This window comes from Vulpes vulpes, chromosome X (genome assembly GCF_048418805.1).
Source record: "Vulpes vulpes isolate BD-2025 chromosome X, VulVul3, whole genome shotgun sequence".
Lineage (NCBI taxonomy): Eukaryota > Metazoa > Chordata > Mammalia > Carnivora > Canidae > Vulpes > Vulpes vulpes.
Window position 1 is genome coordinate 12,894,913 of NC_132796.1, and position 18,383 is coordinate 12,913,295.

At 41.9% G+C, this 18,383-nt stretch overlaps 1 protein-coding gene across 1 annotated transcript in view; it reads left to right on the forward strand.

Moving 5' to 3' along the window:
* The window catches only part of SYAP1 (synapse associated protein 1), a 36,710-nt gene extending 18,553 nt beyond the window's left edge, over positions 1 to 18,157 (forward strand). Inside the window, exons 6-9 of the mRNA XM_025997524.2 lie at positions 7,691 to 7,839; positions 9,442 to 9,500; positions 9,898 to 10,045; positions 14,158 to 18,157. Of these exons, the coding sequence (XP_025853309.1) occupies positions 7,691 to 7,839; positions 9,442 to 9,500; positions 9,898 to 10,045; positions 14,158 to 14,285 (484 nt within the window). The 3' untranslated portion in view covers positions 14,286 to 18,157. The remainder of the gene's footprint in view (positions 1 to 7,690; positions 7,840 to 9,441; positions 9,501 to 9,897; positions 10,046 to 14,157) is intronic.
* Positions 18,158 to 18,383: the final 226 nt, after the last annotated feature.

Sequence of the window (18,383 nt, forward strand, 5' to 3'; positions counted from 1 at the left end):
CTTACTCTGAGTGTTCCTTTTTTAGAGCACTCTATTTTTGTTTTTAATTTTTTAAAATATTTAATTAATTTATTTAGAGAGAGAATGTACATGTGCACGAGTGGGGCGAGTGCCAGAGGGAGGAGTAGAGAAAGAATCCCAAGCAGACTCCATGCTGAGCAGGGAGCCCGATGTGGAGCTTGATGCGGAGCTTGATCCCAGGACCCTGAGATCACAACCTGAGCCCAAATCAAAAGTTGGCTGCTCAACCCGCTGAGTCACCCAGGCATCCCAGCACTCTGTTCTTTTTAGATGGGTACGGTATCTTGCTGTTCTCTGAGAACATGAAGTATAGTTTCCTTGAAATACTCTTTTGTCTCAATGCTTTTCTCAAAGCCTTCGTGTTTGTCTTGGGCTCTGTCATTCATGTTGCAGGTTTTCCTTACCTGCCCTACATATCTGAGGGCACCGTAGTGAAGGAACACTTAGAGCTGTACATTCCCACAGGCCTTTTGGAGAGGGAGGCTCAGTAGCCAAGGGCTGGGTGGCCTCCCCCAAGAGGACTCATCCACCTCCTGCCTGACCCCTCTCAGCCATGCCAGCTGTCCAAGTGTGGAGTGGTTTAGCTCATAGTTAACTGTCACACTCTGCTGCATGAGAGCACAGTCCCTGGCTGGAAGGGGCAGCATGGGAGGCAGAGCCAGCTGGCCACTCCTCTGGGGCCTTGCCACCATTCCTCTTGTCTTGAGCCAAACCTCCACCAGCCTTCAGAGATGCCTGGTGCCTCCTGTCCCTGGGTCTTTCTGAGCCGATGCCTGGTAGACAGGCCTATTCTTGCTGGCTGGCCCTCCTGCATGCTCTCTGGTCGATGGAGTACATTACTATTTGCCCTTCACCTTTTTGGCTTCCACTGTGGTTTCCTGGCCAATTCTCTTTGTCGTGTGGATTTTATCGACTTAATGTCTTCTATTATTTTAGAAGTGTTTTCAAAGGGAGCACAGATATATACATGTTCATTGTGTGCTTTGTTTAGCAGGCCAAACAGGGGTTTTAACAAATATTTGCTAGCCCTTTGATTCATATGGGAGCAAAGATCTTCTGTCTCTGAGAGAACAAGTGTTCTTCCAGACCTGGAACAATAGTTATATCGAACCTTTTACTTATTTTTCCTTTTTAGTGAAACTCTTCATAATTATTAACATGTTGGAGGTGGATTTTGGTAGCCCTTCTCTCACTTCACCTCCTTTTCTTTTTGCTTAAAGATTTTATTCATTCATTCATGAGAGACACAGAGAGAGAGGCAGAGACACAGGCAGAGGGAGAAGCAGGCCCCATGCAGGGAGCCCGGATCCCGGGATCACGCCCCGAGCCAAAGGCGGATGCTCAACCGCTAAGCTACCCAGGCGTCCTTCTCCCTTCCCCCCCTAAAAAGAAAAACATGTGTTTTATGGCTAAAATCTCATTACAAATCTAATTCCTAGATTGTGTCTAAAGTAGCTATTTTAAGGGCGCCTGGCTCTTGATCTCGGAGTCATGAGTTTGAACCTGACATTAGGTGTAGAGATTACTTTACGACAAACAAACAAACAAATAAAGGAGCTATTTTTAATTAAGGATATAAAAAAAATTATCATCTGATCTGTTCTTAACTATTATGCTCACAAAATCCCGAGAGTTGGCTTTTGAACAGTTCATGTGTATATATCTGTTGGAAGCTCTTTCATCTCAGAATTCGGGGTTGCACCTATTCTGAATAACTGCCTCCTTTTTTTTTTAAATTGCAACCTTTTTTTTTTTTTTTAAGATTTTATTTATCCATTCATGAGAGACACAGAAAGAGAGAGAGAGAGGCAGAGACACAGGCAGAGGGAGAAGCAGGCTCCATGCAGGGAGCCTGATGTGGGACTCGATTCCGGGTCTCCAGGATCACACCCTGGGCTGAAGGTGGCACTTAACCGCTGAGCCACCCGGGCTGCCCCAACTGCTTCCTTCTGAGATAAGAGTAGCAAAGCTCTGGGGTTCAGGTGGCCTTTGCACCTAAAGGCTCCATCAACTTGAAGAACATTTGAATCACCTTGGGCCACACAGTGGGTTCCCTGCCAGTGCTCTTGGGACTGTCCAGAGGCCCGGGGACGCTGGGGCATGTGGCCTGGGGTACTCATGGCAGACATGTAGCTAGCTTTGATTCCATAGTTTGGGTTATTGACAATTCTGGACTTCCTCTCACTGCTGAGAGTAATTTTAAAGTTCATAAAAGATTTGGAGAATTTGTATTTGGTAAATCATATTTCTAGTTTGTTGCTGGCTAGGTAAATTGTCAATTGAATAATATGATTCCAGTTTCCTATTAATTCTGTTAGGGATGATTTAGAGATTAGGGTTGTCATTTTTTATAATTCTTTATCTGTTAGAAACACTTACTGAAATATTTGTGGATGAAAGGATGTAATATCTGGCATTGCCTTAAAATATTCCATCCTACACCCAGAGAAAGGTGTGTGTGCAAGGGAGAGGAGCATAGATAAAACATGATTGGCAAAATATTGGTGATTGTTAGTTAGGTCATGGGTACATGGGCTTCTTTGTCCTAGTCACTCCATTTTTGTTTTTGTTGAAACTTCCATAATAAAACAAATGAGCCATCACACACAAATCTAGGACTTCCCTTCCTGGCATGCAGAAGTGAAACTTTGAACACTTGAGACACGTTTTGTAAACAGAAGCCATCATTAGATAGGAACAATTTAGAAAATAAATCAAGGGACACCTGGGTGGCTCAGTGGTTCAGCGCCTGCCTTTGGCCCAGGGCGTGATCCTGGAGACCCAAGATCGAGTCCCTTGTCGGGCTCCCTGCATGGAGCCTGCTTCTCCCTCTGCCTGTGTCTCTGCCTCTCTCTCTGTGTGTGTCTCTCATGAATAAATAAATAAAATCTTTTTTAAAAAATCAAACACTCTGTATTTCAAAATACCTTGTAGTGCTTAACACTTCCCTGTAACACCAGTGCTGGTATGAGACAGGGCCCTGCTCTCATATCACAGACACCCTCTGAGGCCTTCACTCTGACGGCAGTAGAGAAATCACAAGTCCTTTCCAGCCTTGGACAGTGACCTACGCCCATTGTTTCCCAGAGGATGTATATATCATTCTAATGCCTTAAAATTGTCCGTGAAAGCGTAAGTGGTAAGACAGACATTTGGGAGTTGCTATATTCCATGGTTTTCTTTATCATAGGGGTCCTCAGAATCTTTATTATGTCATGGGCATTGTAACTCTGTCCAGAGGGTAACAGAACATTTCTTTAGTGTGCCTCTGTGACCTCTTCCTCTTATATCAAGAGGAAAGAAAGAAAGAAAAAAAAAAAAAAAACAAGAGGAAAGAAAACAGTCCAGATGTTTGTTTTTATCAAGAGAGCAAACATTGCCCATAATCTGCCGTAAATTGATGGTACACCTGATTCATTTTGGACATTTCATGGAGCTCAGACTTAAGTGACTTTAAAAATATTCACCGGGGCAGCCCCGGTGACGCAGTGTGGTTTAGTGCCGCCTGCAGCCTGGGGTGTGGTCCGGGAGACCCGGGATCGAGTCCCACATCGGGCTTCCTGCATGGGGCCTGCTTCTCTCTCTGCCTGTGTCTCTGCCTCTCTCTTGCTCTCTCTGAATGAATGAATAAATAAATCTTTAAAAAAATAAAATAAAATAAATATTCAGGCAGCTCACTACCTCATGGGAAGCTAAACTCACTTCTGTCTGTGATGTTCATGGTTTAAGATTCTTGAACTTATCCAGGTAAAGAACCTTAGTTCTTTTTTTGTTTCCTGGGTATCTTCATCTCTGTACCCAGTCACCATCCAGGTATTTAACCTCTGAAAGTGAATTCTCCAAAGTGTTGTCTAATTGCAGAAGAGCACACTATAGTATATCTTGTGTTGCTTTTTAGGGATTTATTTATTTTACTTATTTGATGGGGCTATGGGGCAGAGGGAAAGAGAATCCTGAAGCAGACTCCCTGCTGAGTGGGAGCTTGACCATGAGCTCAATCCTAGGACCTGAGATCACGACCTGAGCTGAAATCAAGAGTCAGCCACTTAACTAAGCCACCCAGGCACCCTTTGTATTACTTTTTAATACTGCCTAAGATTTTGTTAGCTTTTCTAGCAGCTACAGCATACTCTCTTTTGGTCAGGTAAACGTGTGGTTGACTATAGTGCCTCACGAACTACTGTTAAGCTAGGTCTGCCTCCTGCTGAACTATTTCCAAGAGATGTTATAAGAAAAAGAGGTTTGTGGGAGCACATGAGTTTGGGAAATGCTACTTGGCATTTACTTAACATAGTAAGAGCTTAACAAGTAAGAGGTCATTATTCCTGTGACCACCTGTGTTGGCAGATAACTTGGTTTATTCATCCCCGAATCACCTGGCATGGGGCCTGATGTATGTGGCACTCAGTAAGTATTGGTGGAATTAATGAAAGAAAAGATGGGCTGCATCTAGCAGCATGTCATCTTGTTACCCAGCCTAGCCTTGTGGATAATCTTGTATTTTACCTCTGTCACTTAAAAACCTAGCCTCGGGGCATCCCTGGTGGCTTAGTGGTTTAGCACCACCTTCAGCCCAGGGCATGATCCTGGAGACCGGGGGTCCCACGTCAGGCTCCCTGCATGGAGCCTGCTTCTCCCTCTGCCTGTGTCTCTATCTCTGTCTCTCTCTCTCCCTCTCCCTCTCTCCCTCTCCCTCTCCCTCTCCCTGTGTCTCTCATGAATAAATAAATGAAATATTAAAAAAAAAAAACAACCTAGCCTCTGTTAGGGCACTTGGGTGGTTCAGTCAGTTGAGCATCCGTCTCTTGATTTTGGCTCGGGTCATTATTCCAGGGTCCTGGGATCGAGCCCCATGTTGGGCTCCCTGCTCAATGGGGAGTCTGATTCTTTTCCTTCTGGCTCTCCCCTTGCTTGTGCTGTCTCTCAAGTGAATGAATGAACAAATAAGATTCTCTCTCTCTCCCCCACTCCCTCTCTTTAAAAAAAAAAAAAAGCCAGTCTCTGTCTCCTGGCCCAGCTTCACCATTCACAAACGCAACAACGATGTGTTCTTCTTAGGTCTTAACTGAGGCCTATTCTCATCCATAAGGCCGGGTCTCAGAATTTTCTCTTAGTCCTTATTGATTTTTTTTCTATTCCTTCAAAATCTTTTTCAGTCATGCTTCCTTAAGTTTCTCCCCATTCTAAGACCCTGCATCCCTTCTAGTAAACCAGGGGGTAGAGAACATTCTCCTTACCCCCTGTTTTGTCACTTCTATTAGCAAAATGTTTTGGAAACACAAAATGAGTGACTCCTCCAGACAAAAAAATACTCCACAGGTCACCAACCCCATCGCTAGTTAGGTGATGAAGGTGTACATTTTATGTTTTTGGTTGAATTTTGTTTTGCCTTCCACCCTTAGAATTTTATTTAATAGCTCTGAGGTAAGCATAGTCATCAATGTTGTTTTTTAGTTGATTTTTTTAAAGATTTTTTAAAATTTATTTATTCACAAGAGACACAGAGAGAGAGAGGCAGAGACACAGGCAGAGGGAGAAGCAGGCTCCGTGCAGGGAGCCCAACGTAGGACTCGATCCCAGGTCTCCAGGATCAGGCCCTGGGCTGAAGGTGGCACTAAACCGCTGAGCCACCCGGGCTGCCCTATTTTTTAGTTTTAAACAATCACACCTTTATGTAAAAAGGTTGGAGGTATAGCATAAAAAGTTTTTTTTTTTTTCACTCCTTTGAGACCTGATGCTCCATCACTCCTGAATGCTAAAGCATTCACTAAATACACTAAAGTGTGTATTTCCTGCAAACAAGTCTTTTTCTACATAACCACAATGTAACCCTCCAAATGAGGAAACAGTTACTCATGCATTATTGCCATCTGATTCCCAGACCCCATTCAAGGTTTCCCATTTGTCCCAGTGTCCTCTTTAGCAAAGGACCCAGTACAGGCTCACATGGTGCATTTCGTTTTTGTGTCTCATCAGTGTCCTATAATCTGTTGCACCCTATCAGGTGGTGTATGCTGCCATTTTGTCCCCTTTACTGCCCACACTGTGGGCACTTCACTTGATGAAGGTGGTTTCTGCCGGACTTTTTTTTTTTTTTTTTTAAGATTTTATTTCTTTATTCATGAGAGACCGAGAGAGAGGCAGAGGCATAGACAGAGGGAGAAGCAGGCTCCCTGCGGGGAGCCCGATGCAGGACTGGATCCCGATCCCTGGACCAAGGATCACGCCCTGAATGAAAGGCAGGCATTCAACTGCTGAGCCACCCAGGCATCCCTCTGCCAGACTTCTTGACTGTAAAGTTACTTCTTTTCTCTTTGAAATTAATAAGTGTTTTCTGGGGGAGGTACTTTGAACACTGTAAAACTATTCCATTCCTCATCAGACTTGGAACATATTCATGTATTTATTTGTATCTGTATAGACTCACCATCCTGTCTTATGCAATGGTTATAATCGTTGCCATCATTATTTATTCTGATGCTCAAATTATCACCGTTTTAGCCAGTGGGAGCCCATTCAAGTTGGTTTCTGTGTCTTTTTGACTCATCCTCATTATTCGTTAAGTGCTTCCTTGCTTTTTGACATGAAGTAGTCTGGGCTCATCCTGTTCTCTCCTGCAGTAACTCTGGAATTGGCCACTAATCCAAAGAGCTCTGGTTTTTTTTAGTGGAAAATGGTATACAGACACCAAGATCTGAGCGCTAGGCATGTTCATTGCTTATTGGGGTGTCACTATTCCTTGGTCCACTAAGTGGACAGAGCTAGGGAATATCTGTGTCCTCATGTATATTCACATACATTTTCTACTGAATGAAAACCATGTATTCATGGTGCTACCTCACAGCAGGGATCATTCTAGAATTTTCCCTTTCAATGTTTGTAACTCCCTTCTCTGACCACGAGAATCTTGGTTTCCACTCTCCTTAATATTTTTATTTAATTGATCAACCCCTTGCATGTAACCAATCTTCCATTTTTGCCACCACGCCCTCCCCTGCTCAGACACCCTCCTCTCCAGGCTCAGGTTGACATTCCCCATTCCAAGGCACCCCCATGTGGCCAGTCACCTTCCCCTACTTGGTCCCTGGCACCCCCTGCCAGGTGATTCTCATATGCAGACAAGTTTGAGGACCCCTGAGGGTCCTCTGGTTGAACTGCACTTTAGTCTTTTTATCAGTCATCTCCCACCTCACTCTTACTGATCCCCAAGTTATTTGCATGCTGCAGACATTTCCTTTCATAAGGAGCAACACCCACAATCCTTTCTTGTCACTGCTGGAAAGTTCTTAATCCTTCGGCAAACAGCAAATCCAGTGAAGTCCTGGCTGGCTGTGCTTGCAGTCTCCCAGGTTGATGTGCTGGTTTCACAACAGTGCCTGTTTGCTTTTGCTGAGGGCAATGTTGGTATCATTAAAATACCAAGAAATATGGAGGTTTCATTGGTGTTCTGTAAGTTGTCTTTTGCTGCTGTGGAGAAGATAGCTATTCTTTTTATCCTGTTCCTTAGCTTTTAGTTCAAAAGCAAGTAAAATCTCCTTTGAGCCTCACTCAGATTTGAAAATGCTTCTGAAAAATCATCTCTTCCCACCTCCACTAAAACAAATAACCCCCATGTGCATTTGCATGTGTTGCACGCATTCTCAAATGTGTTGTTGTCTGTCCTGAAAAGCGTGAAGGAAGAAGTGTTTTGGAGGAACTACTTTTACCGTGTCTCCCTGATTAAGCAGTCAGCCCAGCTCACAGCCCTGGCCGCCCAGCAGCAGGCCGCCGGGAAGGAGGAGAAGAGCCGTGGCAGAGAGGAAGACTTGCCACTGACAGGTATATTCAGAGAAGACTTAACTCTGTGTTTAAAGAAAAAAAAAAAAGTTACTTGAAAAATATTCTTAGAGACTCTCATGAGCTTGTCATCTTGTAAGTACCAAAAATGTCATTGTCATCTACTGAAAAACTCTTTCCTTCCCAAAGGAATGTTCATTCTCATGCCCTCTCTCTGACCCTGCTCACACTTCTCCCCCAAGCTTTCCTTTCCTTGGCTTTCTTTTTCTTGTTCTTCCGGGGTTTTACTTCTTTTTATTTCTTCCTTGGCCACTGGTCATTTTCACGTCTCTTTCCTTGCCCTTTACCCTGTAACATTTGATACCTTCTATCCTCTACTGATTCAGTCCACTGCTTTTCTTTGTTTCTCTGCCTCTCATTCAAGCTGATGTTCCCCTAGTCCTGTACTCTGTAGAGCGGAACTAAGCTCCATTCCACTCCAAGTTACCAGTGTCTAGCTCAGACCTGGGCACCGTTACATTGCACACTGGACTCTTACTGTGACAGTTGACCCCTGGTTGTTGGGGGAAGTGTTCTATAATATCAGCAACAATTTAAGATCAATAATACTAATTAAAATAAGAAAGATATTAAAAAATAAGGTATTTGGGGTCATATTTTTAATGTTTCATGAATATCTGTGTATGGGTACTAATTATACCTACTAGAGGCTTACCTGTCCATGGAATTTTAAATAATTATGCAAAACCATGTATCTTAAGGTACGGGTTGTACAGACCACTAGAAAAGAACCTGCCACTGCATTTCAGGTCACGGAAATGTCATGAGGTTGCTCTACACAGTGAAATTTGGCCTTTTGCATATAGATGTCAAAAAAGAATCCCAATTGTCTATTATTCTTTACTATTTATTTTCAGTAATTTTTTTTAAACTTTTTTTTTTTTTTTTTATGATAGTCACAGACAGAGAGAGAGAGAGAGGCAGAGACACAGGCAGAGGGAGAAGCAGGCTCCATGCACCGGGAGCCCGATGTGGGATTCAATCCCGGGTCTCCAGGATCACGCCCTGGGCCAAAGGCAGGCGCCAAACCGCTGCGCCACCCAGGGATCCCTATTTTCAGTAATTTTATTAGAAAATGCCATTTCACCAAATACTGCCTGTGTATCAAAATGGGCTTAAGACAGGATTCAGTAAAGACTATACACCTAGTGAGGTTTGTAAGATAGAAAATGCGGCCCAGGAGAAAGAAAGGAAGCTGTGGCTGAGTGTTGCACTTCACTTTGTGCTTCCTAGCATTCGTGACAAAAGGAAAATTTGACAAATAACTGAATTCTCCTTATCCTAAAAGAAAGAGCAGAACTATCCCTGAATTTGACTTCAGCTAACACTGCGGTCAAAATTTATTTCTTGTTTGGAAATCTTATAAGAGGAGCATCAAATATGATGACCTAAAAAATATATATATACCCCAAAGAAAGAGGTTGAAATATGGTCTCGCCTAGCTATTTCTTGAAAGCATAATATAAAAGCTCATTTCTGAAAATTATTTAGTATCATTGTACTTGTGGATATTTTAGTTGTTACTATAATATGTATTCAGAATTGAATCAAGCAATTTTTATCTCTTTTATTCTCACTTCTTAGAGGCAGTACGGCCCAAAACGCCACCTGTCGTAATCAAATCTCAGCTTAAAACTCAAGAGGTAATACAGTTTTACGTTGTACCTAGTAGTTGATGTCTGGAAATGAAGTAACTCATGTTAACTATCTCAGATCCCATTTGAAACTGCTTATGAATATGGGTCTTGTATGCTTTGAAGAAGAGGGGCCCAGCACTTGTCTAGTTAAGGACCTGTAGCTGAGACTTGAGGCAATTCCCTGGCATCAGGAATTGGACTGAATGACTGGGGTGACCCGAACTGTGAGAGAGCCTAGTAGATTCAGGCAGTAGCTCATCTGGCTCCAAAGCAACCAGTGCAGGTGAGATGACTGGAGAGCGGTGAGCTGAGCGTCTGACTAGCGGAGGAAGGCAATGAAAGGGACACTAAGCTAAATGCCACTTAAGAAAACCGTTCCCACAGCTCCTTTGTTGTATTTCAGGATGAAGAGGAGATTTCTACCAGCCCAGGGGTTTCTGAGTTTGTCAGTGACGCCTTTGATGCCTGTAACTTAAACCAGGAGGATCTGAGGAAGGAAATGGAGCAACTGGTTCTTGACAAAAAGGAGGAGGAGACAGCCATCCTAGAAGGTACCAGACAAACAAAATAGCTGTGCTCTTTTCTGATTCCAAAGTTGATTGGAGAAAATGTCATTTTGAAGCAGATATACAAACATATTGTAACTTATTGTGTTCTCCATTAGAAGGTGGATTCTTGCACACGTGACCAGACCTCACATCCCTCTGCCTTAAGCATGGCCAGGAATATAGAGAGAAGAAACTGAGCCCAGAGAGGATAAGTGATTGATCCAAGGCACCTCAGCTCTTTGAACATGTGGTTAGCAACAGGCGACAAAGAGTGCATACCCTTTCACTCAGAGACACTGCCCTCCAGCCAGAATTCTACTTGGGCTTCTACTTTTTTTTTTTTTTTTTTAAGGTTTTATTATTTGAGACAGAGAGCATGTGCACATGAGCAAAGAGAGGGACAGAGAGAGAAGCAGACACCCCATTGAGCAGGGAGCCCAAATGGGGCTTGATCCCAGGACCCTGAGATCATGACCTGAATCGAAAGCAAATGCTTAACTGACTGAGCCACCCTCACGCCTCTTGGGTTTATACTGTTATGTAGAAGATTCTTTTCCCTGCTGCTATGTGTCACAAGAGTACTGCTTCTGGGAAGGAGCAGGCTGCCTTTAAAATAATAATAATAGGGGGCAGCCCCGGTGGCTCAGCGGTTTAGCGCCGCCTACAGCCCAGGGCCTGATCCTGGAGACCCAGGATCGAATCCCATGTCAGGCTCCCTGCATGGAGCCTGCTTCTTCCTCTGCCTGTGTTTCTGCCTCTCTCTCTCTCTCCTCTCTGTGTATTCTCATGAATAAATAAAATCTTCTAATAAAATAAAATAATAATAATAATAGGGCAGCCCCAGTGGCTCAGCGGTTTAGTGCCACCTTCGGCCCAGGGCATGATCCTGGAGACCCGGGATCGAGTCCCACATCAGGCTTCCTGCCTGGAGCCTACTTCTCCCTCTGCCTGTGTCTTTGCCTCTCTCTCTCTCTCTCTCTCTCTCTCTGTGTCTCTCATGAATGAATAAATAAAATCTTAATTAGTAATAATAATAATGATGATGATTTAGGGCACCTGGGTGGCACAGAGGTTGGGAGTCTGCCTTCGGCTTGGGTCATGATCCTGTGTCCTGGGATCGAGTCCCACATCAGGCTCCCCGCAGGGAGCCTGCTTCTCCCTCTGCCTATGTTTCTGTCTCTCATGAATAAATAAATAAAATATTTAATAATAATAATTTAGAGACAAAGAACAAGCAGAAGGAGGGAGGGCTGCTTTCTTTGGCACATCAGGACAAATGACTGGCTTTCTACTGGATGAAAAGCAAAGGGTCGAGTTAATCATCATATGAAGAGTGTTTCATGAAGCCTTCTGAGACTTACAATGCACTCAGGAATCTGGCTTTCCCCTAGTTGTACAGAGAGCACCCTGAGAAAATTAGCCTCCCAGAGGTGAACCAGAACCCTGTTTGCACACTGCGGAGGGACTCTGGAGAGAATTGGGAAAAGAGGAAGGAAGAGCTTCTGGGGGAAAGAGAGGCCAGAGGAGAAGTGAAAACTTGGGCTTGCTAGGTGCCTCAGATTCCTTCTACCCTTACCTGTTTCTGATAGAGATGGCTGCCAGCCACCACAGAAGGACAGTGGGCAAGAGCCCCATGTGTTCTAGGCGATAGCTAGAGTGGATTGTGCATGGGTTCCCTTTTTGCCAGTGATGGCTAGTAGCACAGGCCCCACAGGGAACTGGAAGTTGCCCTGAGGCAGGATTCATAAAGTGCTGGCTGGCTGCTCCAGGCAAGCTATTCTTTTATTGAATTCCTGCCCAAGTTATAATTCAGAACACGTAATATTCTTTTATATATTCATTGTCTTGGCCCTCCAGCTAAATTATAACTACCTCAAGGGCAGTTACACCTTGGATTTGTCACCGCACAGTGCCTGACGTGGAGTTTGGCACCCAGGAAGCCCCTAATAAATATCTATGACATTGGTGGTTGGCCATGCAACACACCGTGTCCTTTCCCTTGAGTCACCGCTGCCAAAAAAAATTAAAACACTTGGTTTTCAAGGTTTAAGGTTTGTTTGTTTGTTTTTTTAAGATTTTATTTATTTATTTATTCATTCATGAGAAACTCAGAGAGAGACAGAGACACAAGCAGAGAGAGAAGCAGGCTCCATGCAGGGAGCCCGATGCGGGACTCGATCCCGGGTCTCCAGGATCACGCCCTGGGCTGAAGGCGACGCTAAACCGCTGAGCCACCCTGGCTGCCCTAAGGTTTGGTTTTAAAAGAAGAAAAGTGAAGTGCCTGACTGGCTCAGTCAGTGGAGCAGACGACTCTTGGTTTCGGGGTTGTGAGTTTGAGCCCCACACTGGGTGAAGAGATTACTTAAAATCTTAAAAAAAAAGATGAAAATGAATTTTAGCTTTACTTTTTAGTATTATTTTTTAAGATTTATTTATTTATTTGAGAGAGAGAGAGAGAAAGCACAGAGCAAGGGAGTGAGAACAAGAGTAGGGGAGAGTGGCAGAGGGAGAGGGAGCAGCAGACTCCCCGCTGAGCAGGAAGCCCTATGACACCAAGATCATGACCTGAGCTTAAGGCAGATGCATAACCCACTGAGCCACCAAGGCGCCCCTAACTTTACTTTTTAAGTTTTTTTTTTTTAATTGATTGGCTGTAGCTTTATTTATTTATTTATGGTAGTCACAGAGAGAGAGAGAGAGAGAGAGAGAGAGAGAGGCAGAGACACAGGCAGAGGGAGAAGCAGGCTCCATGCACTGGGAGCCCGACGTGGGATTCGATCCCGGGTCTCCAGGATCGCACCCTGGGCCAAAGGCAGGCGCCAAACCGTTGCGCCACCCTGGGATCCCCTAACTTTACTTTTTAAATAGCTGGTTTGTTTTCTATTTTAAAACACCACATAGCAGATGTCTTATCGCCTACATACATACATACATGTACACATACACACACACACATATATTGAGTGTCTAAGCATAAAGGTGCAGTTCTGAATCTCAACACAGAGGAGGAACATGAGAGCTTAGATGGAGCCCAGTGTGAGGGGCCAGGCTTCAGCAAGAGACCTCCTGACTTCAGGGTCTGGTATCTTGTTGCCAATCTAGGGAGACTACTGCTAAAATGGTTATGCACAGGTTGTGAAGCCTGCAAATCTGGCTCCATCTGTTGCTATCAAACTGTGTGTTGTTGGGCAAGTCACTTAACCTCTCTAAGCCTCTGTTTTACAACCTGTAAAATGTACAGCAGTGTATCTAGTGCCTGGATTGTTCGTTCTAAGGATGAAAAAAAAAAGTAATATGTTGAAAGCAGTTAGCACAGGGCCCAGCTAGTGAGTGCTCAAGAAATCTTAGCTGTTGGGCAGCCCGCGTGGCTCAGCGGTTTAGCACCTGCCTTCGGCCCAGGGTGTGATCCTGGAGTCCCGGGATCGAGTCCCACATCAGGCTCCCTGCATGAAGCCTGCTTCTCCCTTGGCCTGTGTCTTTGCCTCTCTCTCTGTGTGTCTCTCATGAATAAATAAATAAAATCTTTAAAAAAAAAAAAAAAGAAAAGAAACCTTAGCTGTTTTTTCTACCATTGTCATCATTGATAGTGGTAAAAATTAATTTGCAACCAAATACTATCAACTATCCATTTAAATATACAAAAAAGCAGAGGTTTAAAAAAAAAAAGCAGAGGTTTTTGTTTTGTTTTGTTTTTTAAAATTTTATTTATTTACTCATGAGAGAGAGAGAGAGGCAGAGACACAGGCAGAGGGAGAAGCAGGCTCCATGCAGGGAGCCTGACACGGAACTCGATCCCGGGTCCCCAGGATCAGGCCCTTGGCTGAAGGCGTCACTAAACCGCTTGAGCCACCAGGGCTGCCCAAAAGCAGAGGTTTTAATAAAGCAAAATAACACCTGAATGTCTGGCACTTAACTGATTTATCTTTCTAATCGTATTTCCCTTCGGTTACTGTTAAAATTTGGTCAGGTTTTCTGAGTACACACAGTGAGGAAGCTGGAGACATGAAAAATTACCATGGCTCGGACTTCCACAGGGAACTATACTTGACCAAGTTCTTAAAAACAAGCATTGTGAATTCAAAGAGAATCTTTTCCTTCTCATTTGTTTCTTTCAGAAGATTCTGCAGATTGGGAAAAAGAACTGCAACAGGAACTTCAGGAATATGAAGTGGTGACAGAATCAGAGAAACGAGATGAAAACTGGGATAAGGAAATAGAGGAAATGCTGCAGGAGGAAAATTAGCGCTTTTCCTGAAATAAAACAATAATCCTTAACATTCTATAGTTGATATTAAATTCTAGATGACACTTGCTGAATCAGAAGGCACAAAAGATTGCTATAATTATGAATTCAAGATTATTCTTTTTTCAAGCTGAAACTTGCCTTTTTTGCTTTTTAAAAAAAGTGTATAGAACAGTTATTCTAATAATCAAAAAGGGATGTTTTATGTAATATTTCTTTAATATAAGTCTAGTTAGAGATATTCATGTAGTCACTATGGATATCTTTGCCACAGAAATGCAAGTAAAATTTTAGAGTTCTGTTTTCTGTGAGGTCAGAATTATAATTTATTCTTCAATTGTGGTTTTCTAAACATTTGTACTTCTTGTATTTTCATTGATATATGTCTGTTAAAGTACTTACTTAATGGATTGATAACAAAATGACCAAATTGTACCAAAGAACTTAGGAAGAGGCACTTTCAAGACTATTTTCTTGCTAGGTATTTTCTAAAATTCCATCTAAAATGCCAAAAGGTAAAATAATTATGTTGATTTTAATGGTATAAACATCATACAATTTGACATTGAGAAATACTGTGTAAAAACATTTGTTTTTCCCTGGGGCCTTTTCTTTCTTGTGTTGTTGTTTGTTTGTTTGTTTGTTTGTTTAACTATACCACATTTAATATTGTTGCTTTCCTAAATTCCCCGTCACAGTTTTTGTAGAAAGCGGGGCCTTTTGTCCTTTTTATATTAATGACCTTCACAGGCCCATTCACCTTACAGTCTCTTTGTTTTTGTTTAAATCATCACCACATATAAATGTTTTAGCTTTGTCTTAATTAAACCTGTCAGTCCTTATAAAATTGTGTTCCTCTGAGTACAACTTCTGGAACTCACCACTTGTATCCTGCTACACCAGCAAACCCACATTTAGAGGATACGGCATTTTAAAAGAACAAGGTGGCTTAATGTCAGAACACTTCTGAGGCATTTGCTTCTTGAAACTTTGGTATTTTTCAAGGAAACTTTATTTCCTAAAAGGGAATAGAATTAAGACAATCCTTTATAGGAAAAAATAATAATAATTTAAAAATCCTTTATAGGAAAATTATAAATCCTTTATAGGAAAAATGTACATATTTATATTCTTGACCCCATAAAAATTAGTCCATGGTCGTCTGGCAAAGGTATAGTCAACAAGGCAACTGGGTGTGCCTCTAAGCTTTGCTCTTGTTTGTAGCTTGGTATACACACTTGTGAATGGGCCAGGCTGTCTCAGCTAGGATCCCTTGCGTTATAGCAATAAATTCATGTATTCTATGAAACCACTGACCCCATTATCAAGGGATTTCCACTTGTGCCACAGTTGCTGATTACTGAGTTTGGGTTCAGGAACGATGACTGGCAAGTTCTAAAATAATCCTATTGAAGGGGAGAAGTTTGGATTTTTTTTTAAGTAGAGTTTTCTGGGTGGGGGGGGGGGAAGAAACATATAAAATGTTTTTAATGGCAGCTCGGGTGGCTCAGCGGTTTAGCACTGCCTTGAGCCCAGGGCCTGATCCTGGAGACCTGGGATGGAGTCCCATGTCAGGCTCCCTGCATAGAGCCTGCTTCTCCCTCTGCCTGTGTCTCTGCCTCTGTGTGTGTGTGTGTCTCTCATGAATAAATAAAATCTTTAAAAAATAAAAAATAAATAAAATGCTTTAAGTAGCTAAAAGTCCTGGATGTAAGCAGATCAAAATATGACAGTGCTTGGCTCTTGGTACATGCACTAAAATTCATATTGTTGAAAAAATACAAAAAGCAAAGCTTTCAAAGAAAGTTAAAAAAAAAAAAAAACCTAAAATGACAATAGACATGTTACAGCTGTTACTATCAACTTTACATGATATTCTTACTGCATTTTAAAACGACCTAATTGTGCATTGCTCCATGAAAATAAAAGGCTAAAATAAGATTTTATATACTGCATAAAAATACAGTTATACTCTATTTTTATGATTCCAAATGGAGTAAAATGTTGTGCTCGTATAAATGGTACAGGTAACTGAAGTGTATTCCTTTAAATGGAAGAATTTGTAACCATGTTAGTTGGAAAATTAAGTATTATCACGTGCCTGGGGGATAGCCAGCAAGCTACACTGAGCATAAAAACACATAAGCTTCACACTGTGGGGATTATACCTCACTACTCAGTGTGGCTCAGAAACCAGTGGTGGCCTGCCCTAGGAGTTTGCTAGAAATGCAGTCTCAGGCCCTGCCACAGACCTGCTGGCCCAGACTCTGCACTTTACTGAGACCCCCAGGGATTAGAATGGGCTTTACAGTTTGATGCACTTTGGACTAACATACTAATGCCCTCAGGGCGGCCAAGGTTGCTGGTGCTTTTTACTTTTTACCCTTCCACTAGCATCCTTGGATGATGATTTTCTTTCTAGTTAGTGTTACAGATGCCTCCTTGGCTGTTCCAGTCAGTTCCTGCTGCCGATTCACCTTTCCACATTGCCAAATCGGAACCAAGCTCGCATGAGGACCATGCATAGTCAGATATCTCTAATGGCATACATTTCAAAGGAAAATGACAACACTACAGAGTGCAGAGATAAGGGTCCCTGAGAACTGTTTCACATGTTCATGAGCTTTCTCTGAGGTTCTTGAGGGCTGATGTCCCCTGAAGGCTGAGCAAATTCGTGCACATGAAATCAAGTAAAAATACTTGAAAAGGTAATAGATCATCGAACCAAATAAAACTATGTCTTTAAGGTATATGGAGTCTTATTACACAAGAATTAAAATTGTTTATTTACAGTTACAGTAGTTTACGGCAAGCAAGTAAAATCCACTGATGCAGCCAGGAGCGTGTGCTCTGCTACAGGCAACTGAGGTACAATGTCAGAAACTCCTTATATGCAAAAGTAGCAACTTTTTATACAAAGGGGAAATCTCAATTTGTAATTTTGGAAAGTCAAAACTAGAGAACCTGTTCTTTTAGGAGATAAAGCAGTAGTGATACTTGTTACAGTGCTTTGAGATGCCCTACGGTAACTAAGATGGTTTTTCACAAATTATTATTACAAATAGGATTTTTAGGACATTTTAAAGGTTTACAAAAAAATGAAAAAAGAAACTTACAATCACACCCAACTTGTAATATTTTATTTCCCTCCTTGATCACTTTGGTATAAAAACCAGGACTATGAATGCACTTGTATCATTTAAATAATTTGATATGGTTCTTTTTTTTTTTGGTAATAGTGAGATTTTCCCTCCATTTTGAAGTAAGACCTTTGGCAAGTGTAAAAGTAGGTGCATTTAATTTTAGCCAATTTATGTTTCAGCTTTTAAAAATATAAGTGGTAGAAACTTTTATCCAATTTATATAATCAATTTTATTGGGAGGAAAATAGGCCTTTTTAATAAATGATTATTTCCAGACTATGTTGATAGGAAAATAAAATCACAGAATGCATGTTACAATACCCAAAAAAAGATGGTGCTTAGAAAACTAATGAGTCATGACAGATGACAAATACATATCCATGAAGCTTTAATCACATGCAGTTACATATTTCTCGTAAGTCATCAATTGTTTATCTGGTCTTCACACTTGGAGATTTGTTCAGATGAAACCGTTTGATTTCAGTTGTTAAACTATGATTAGTTTTTAACAGCATTTTTTTCAGTGCATTCTGATTTATTTCCAATATGAAAAAACTATATTCCATTTTGTTCTGAATAAATAAACCTCATTTTTAGCGATGAGATATAAGTTATAATGGTTTTTCCTGAATAACTAAAAATTCTCTTCCAATAAGGACCTGTAAATATTTTCAAAGTATCTGGTATGTAGGCTTCTATTGTTAGAATTAAAACTGCCTTGAGAAGTTATTGAGTCTTACATCTTACTTTCACTGTAGACTTCTACACAAGTGCAATGGGTTGTCCTTCATGATAAAAAAATCATTCTAATCTAGTCAGCAGGTCTTTTACTCTAAAGCTACTGTAGGATTTTCCCCTCCTCCCAGTAGTGATAGTACATATTGATCTATCTTGTTCTATCCTAATAACCATGATGAGCACTGATTTATGCTTTCTGCTGGCTAGAGCTAAAACT